The 5310-nt window shown below is 50.2% G+C and overlaps 1 protein-coding gene across 1 annotated transcript in view; it reads right to left on the bottom strand.

Annotated features, from left to right (window-relative positions):
• LOC104464858 (solute carrier organic anion transporter family member 2B1-like) overlaps positions 1-4996 on the bottom strand; it is a gene marked incomplete at its 3' end in the record, with an annotated part of 7193 nt that extends 2197 nt beyond the window's left edge. Inside the window, exons 1-5 of the mRNA XM_010077699.1 lie at positions 4932-4996; positions 3824-3983; positions 3563-3725; positions 1895-2122; positions 677-775 (exon numbers count right to left, since the gene is read on the bottom strand). Of these exons, the coding sequence (XP_010076001.1) occupies positions 677-775; positions 1895-2122; positions 3563-3725; positions 3824-3983; positions 4932-4996 (715 nt within the window). The remainder of the gene's footprint in view (positions 1-676; positions 776-1894; positions 2123-3562; positions 3726-3823; positions 3984-4931) is intronic.
• Between the last annotated feature and the right edge of the window lie 314 nt (positions 4997-5310).

The following is a 5310-nucleotide window of genomic DNA, read 5'->3' as shown; positions in this document are numbered from 1 at the left end:
TGGAGGCAATGAGAAGGAGCCAAAGCTAATGCATCGGTAGTGTCAACACCCGCTGCTCATCCGGCTCCAGCCCTGATGCTGTCTGCTCACCACCCAAAGGAGCCTGTCCATCGTCCTTGTCCTCACGTGAGGATATGCTGAGCTGTAATCATGTGTGTCTGCTCTGTTAATAACCAGGAAAGAGCCTCTTGTCTTCCAGGCTGGGTTTCAAGAGCAGTCAAAAAGGAGACAACTACAAACACTTTAATAAAATGGCTCAGGAAGAGCTTTTAAAGCAAATCCCTTTCCTGCTGCTCTTTTGCCCTACTCATCATTTCTCTTCTCCTTGTTTTCACCTTCCTCCCATCCTACCCTTCCCTCTGCTTCTCCATCTCAGGGTCTGGTACCCATTCTCTATGTCTTCTTCCTTACTTCTCCCCTCCGTTCTGCTCTTTCCTGTGTCTCTCTGGGTTTTGCTCATCCTCCACATCCCCACTCTTCCCCCGTGCCTCCTGGGGGCAAAATGCTCCCTCTGCAGTTGCTGGCGTACGGCAGAAAATTCATAAAAGAATGAAAACCTGCTCTAAAAGCACAATGCAGCTGGGCATCCCTCTCACCAGACCCGGCAGCAGCCAAGGGCTGAGGGATCCCCAGGTCTGAGATGGAAATACGGGATCCCAAGGGTGCATCCACTCACCTCCGCTGACTTTATCAATGTCGACGTAAAAACGGAGCATGGCAGAGCCCAGCATGAAGGCCACCCCTGGCCCGATGACGGTCAAGGAGAACAAGATGCCTGTAGAGGGGTGAGAGCAGAGAGAGGCTCAACCGTGGGTGAAGTGACTACAGGGGACAGGAGATGCCTTGAGGCAGGACCGGGCTGGACCAGGGTCCACCACATCTGCCTCCAGCACGGGCTCTTTCCCTGGCAGCTTCCTTATCTCACGTCTTTCAAAGGATAACAACCCCACGCTTTCCAGGATCCCTCCCCAGGGAAGGTTTTGCAAAACTCATTTTTTTCCTGACGCTTTTCTTCAGCCTTCTAGAAAGACTGAAATACACCCAGGAACAAGACATGCCCCTTGGCATAAGAAATCCAGGAAATGTAGAGGGTTTTTTACAAGGTTAAGGAGATAAAAGTTATCAGCAAATTCTCCTGCGTGAATTACTGATAAAAAAAATTAAATGCATGTAAGATTCAGCTCCTATCTTATAGGTGATCCTTTCAAATAAGGTTCAGAGGTTTGGAGCATCTACCAGAGGAAAGTTTGATGGAGCACTTCTATTTCCTTGACAGTAATGACCTGGTTTTGAGCCACCTTTGCTGTCCCATGCAGTTCAAAAGGCTGTCACGGATGACAGCTCGATAAGGGCTAGAAGGACCTGCAAGGACCATCTTGTCCAGCCCACCACCCTGGGACATCCCTTTTAGGAGTGTATCCAAGCTGTTCTCCAGCACCCCCTCCACTGAGGGATACATGCCCACCTCCCAGATGGCTGATCCTCCTTTTTCAGCTTCCTATAGTTTTCCCTATATTTAAATAATTTCTTAATTGCTGCATCTTAAGCCCGCCCATAGCTGCCTCTTGTGAACACAGAGATCAGATTATTCCACTTTGCCTTGCTGAAAACTTTTTGGAGGAGGATGTGGTTATTATGTCCCTCTCTGGCTTATCACTCCCAGGCCAAAAATCCCAGCACCTCCCTTCAATCATGTTTTCCAGCTCTCCTGGTCTGCCTGCAGTTTGCCCAAGCTTGAAGCAGTTGAATTATTTTTGCAGAGACCTTCCCAGCACTGGGTAGAGCAGACAGGCTATAGCAAGCTCTGCTCTAATTAATGCAAATTAGTACTGTCTGACCTTTCTGCCAATGTAATTCTTGTTCCCTCTCTTCCCAACAGCACCCCCAGGCTTACCCAAATAGAGGGGGGAGTTCCTCTCACTGGCGAAGTCGTCGATGTAGGAGATCCCGAAGGGCTGGATGGGGACGCCGCCAATGCCCAGCAGCGCCTGGGCGATGAACATGACAAGAAGAACCTCGTGGTTCTCCCTGGCAGCATGGGGGGTGCAGACGGCGTCGCTGAGGTTCCCCTGGGACCCCGGCACCCTGGGCTGGCACAGGTCGGTGGTGTTGCTGAACACGCCTGCGGTGAAAAGGGCAGAAGGTCTACGGGGCTCGGTTGGGAGATAGAATTTCTGTAAGGATAGCAGCAGGCACGTAGATATGCACTCAGATGGGAAACAACGTTGGAGGAAAATGCAAATATTCCTGTGCAGATGTTCACAGCGAGATGGATGCACATGTCATGAAAAGCCACCTCCATGGAAAAAGCAGAGCTGAGATCCCTCCCAGGACCTTTGATAGATCTTGCAATAAAGGTAAGTGAGCAAAACTGCAGATTTTGTGAATAGCTATTTGGGAAATGAGAACTCCTTTTACCCAGAAATGGATTACAAAGCTTCCTAAGTGAAAGTGCTGATTCCAGCACCCTTATCTTCCCTAAAATACTGGGGGAGGGGGTGGGGTGTTTACAGCAGGATTTCCATGGTTATGCCCCAAATAACATGCAATTCTGAGTGCTCCACCTGCACCAGCGCTCCTGAAACGCATGGCTAATTGTTTCCAAAGTGTTATTAGCACCTGACCCCTGTTTGCATCCCTGAATTATTCCCCTATTTAGTCTTCCTTTGGTGGCTGCAGCTGAGCGAACCAGCTGTGTGCTCTCTGATGAGCCAGAGAAAAGCTGTGTACTGGAGGTTTCTAAAAGATTTGCTGGAGCTTCATGGCAGGGTTTTGGAAGGTAACAAGAGAGTGGGTTTCCTCCTTTTATTTCTTATCTCATCCCTTCACCTTCTTTCAGGGAGAAAAATCCCAAATCCAGCCTGACCTGCTCCTCCACGAGTGATTTACACCTCTGTGTTTCTTTCACAAGAGGTTGATTTTTCTGGTGGGGTCTAAAACCTCAAAGCATTCCTTCAAGGCCAGCTCAGACAGGGGAAGAGAGGTGAAGTGCCCCACAAGCAGGAGAAGTTAGGTGTGAAACCAACACTCCCTCGCTGCCGACAACAGCGTTCCACCCCCAAAGCTGCTCCATTGGGTTGAGTCAAGCTCCTTCCCCTACCTCTTATTTCCTTCCCATACCTCTTATTTCCTTCCCACACCTCTTATTTCCTTCCCATAAAGGGCTTCGGAGTTCACGAGACCTTGCCTATGTCCTGAAGATAAAGAAGCAGTTCATGTGCATGAGGACAACGTGCCTCAATGCACAGAAGATGAACTCTGAAGGCTGGAGAAGACCTTCCTGCTCTCTGGTCTTTGTCTGCTGCATGGATGTGCAGAAGACAAAGGGGAATCAGAGGCACAGCCTTCGTTTTGATGGTTTTCACGCCCTTTCCTGTGGTTCCAGCTGTCCCCTGGCTCTGCTTCCCACCATCAGCTGTTATTTCTTGGGACTGAGATGATTCCATTCTCATAAAACTAAAATTCCTTGAGGACAAGCCTACGGCTTGGAACTCCCAACCCCTGGAGGGAAGGTCATTCCCTTTATCTGCCCCAAAAGGCGTAAAGTTCCTAGAGTACCTACTGGCAACGGACTGGTCATACTCGTAGGGTCCAGTTATGAAGTGGGGGAGAGACATGAGGAACCCGGCCAAAGAGACGAGGATGGCACCGCAGCCAATGAAACGGGGTCTGTGCACTCGGCTCCCGAAGTAACTTATGAAGACGATCAGCAACGTGTTCCCAACCTGCAGCAGGACACACAGACCACGAGGTCTCACAAGGGGAAATGGCAGGAGAACGGGGCAAGTGTCCATCAGGTGGAGTAGGAGAAGTTGGTTTTCACCTCATTGAAGGAAGCCAGCAGCCCCGACGTCTGGCTGGAGAGGCCGTATCGTCTCTCGATGGTTGAGATGGAGCTCTTCAGATAGCCAGAGACCAGGAGCTGGGAGAGCTGCAGGAGCCCGTGGCAGAAAACGAAGAACTGACGAGACAAAAAGAGAGCATCCAGCATGACTGCTGCGAGCTGCAAGATAACAAATTGCATCTCCTGCACAAGGGTGGGATTATTGAACATGAACCTTTGACCATGAGCCTTTGAAATATTGACCATGCTCCGGCCATCAGTGGTCTTCTGCAATGAGGTCAGGGCTATTAAATACTCTTCTGCCAAAAATGACAATAGGGTTAGTGTTTGTAAGGAGAGCTTAAGTTTTTTCAGCAGTAAGTGGCTTTGGACAAAGAGATCATGTCACTTGGGATATTTCTAGTTTGTGTTGGCCTTGACCCCGAGATCCAGCAGCAGAAACGGGAGGTTGGTTGCACAACCCTCCCGCTCCCAGCCGGCTGGAGGCAAGCAGCCATCCCCAGTGCTGGCAGGAGCAGTTCTGGGACAAGAATGAGCCCTTCCAAACACAGCAACAAACAGCTTCTTTAGAGAAAGTCAGGAGAAGGTCAGGGAGAATAACTCAGTTTCTGTTTTCCTTTCCTTCTTGCGAAGCCCTGGATGTAAAGGACATCTCTCCTTTGGGAAAACATGATAGTTCTTTTCCACTTCCAGCAGGAAACCCTGTCAAAGACCATCATCTCCCAGAAAATCATCTGACCTCATCTCCTCCAGAGTTTGGGATATAATTCTACTTGGCTGCCCAGGCAAACACATGGCTCGAGCTGCCCCACCATTCCTGAGAGCATCATCCATCTTCCTGTTCCCCAGCTGAAACATTTCAAAGAGCCAAAGGAACTGTCCCAGGAGGGATGGAGACCACCATCCCTCCATCCACAGCTCTGCAAAGTACTCAGCAAAAGAAAGGAGCTGGCAATCCATCTCCGTCCCTGCTGCCACATGGCTCTCCACAGGCATCCTTCCAGTCCCCAAATTAGTTAAAATAAGCTAACCAACCCAAATCGTCACATGTCCTAAGGAGACAGACCATTCATCTCACTGCAGGATGGGCTGAACATCCCTCGGTCCTTGCAGAGCTGCTGCCCCACAGCCTTGGATGCTGCCCAAAGCCATGGGGTGCTGCTTTTGGCAGATGTTTTGGCATCGCTCCATCTCTGTGTGTTTTGCAGGAGCTCCCACCAGGCAGGAGTCTTGCCTGGAGGAGCTGCTCAGCCTGGCCTGGATTTCTGCTGTGGCTCGTTCTGATCCAGGGCTGAAGTGGGGTCACTGCCAAATTGGACTGCTCTCTAAGCAGAGGGATTATTTACAGCAGAAAAAGGGAAAAAAAGAGGATGGTCAAGACCCCTTGGCTCCCTGAGAACCGGAGCACCAGGGCGTGGGTACCACCACCAAAGGTGATGCGTTGGCATCGTGCAAAGCAGGATGCA

The sequence above is a fragment of the Pterocles gutturalis genome, unplaced genomic scaffold (genome assembly GCF_000699245.1).
Source record: "Pterocles gutturalis isolate BGI_N339 unplaced genomic scaffold, ASM69924v1 scaffold6408, whole genome shotgun sequence".
NCBI classification, from domain to species: domain Eukaryota; kingdom Metazoa; phylum Chordata; class Aves; order Pterocliformes; family Pteroclidae; genus Pterocles; species Pterocles gutturalis.
This window is presented reverse-complemented; position numbering and strand designations above follow the sequence as displayed.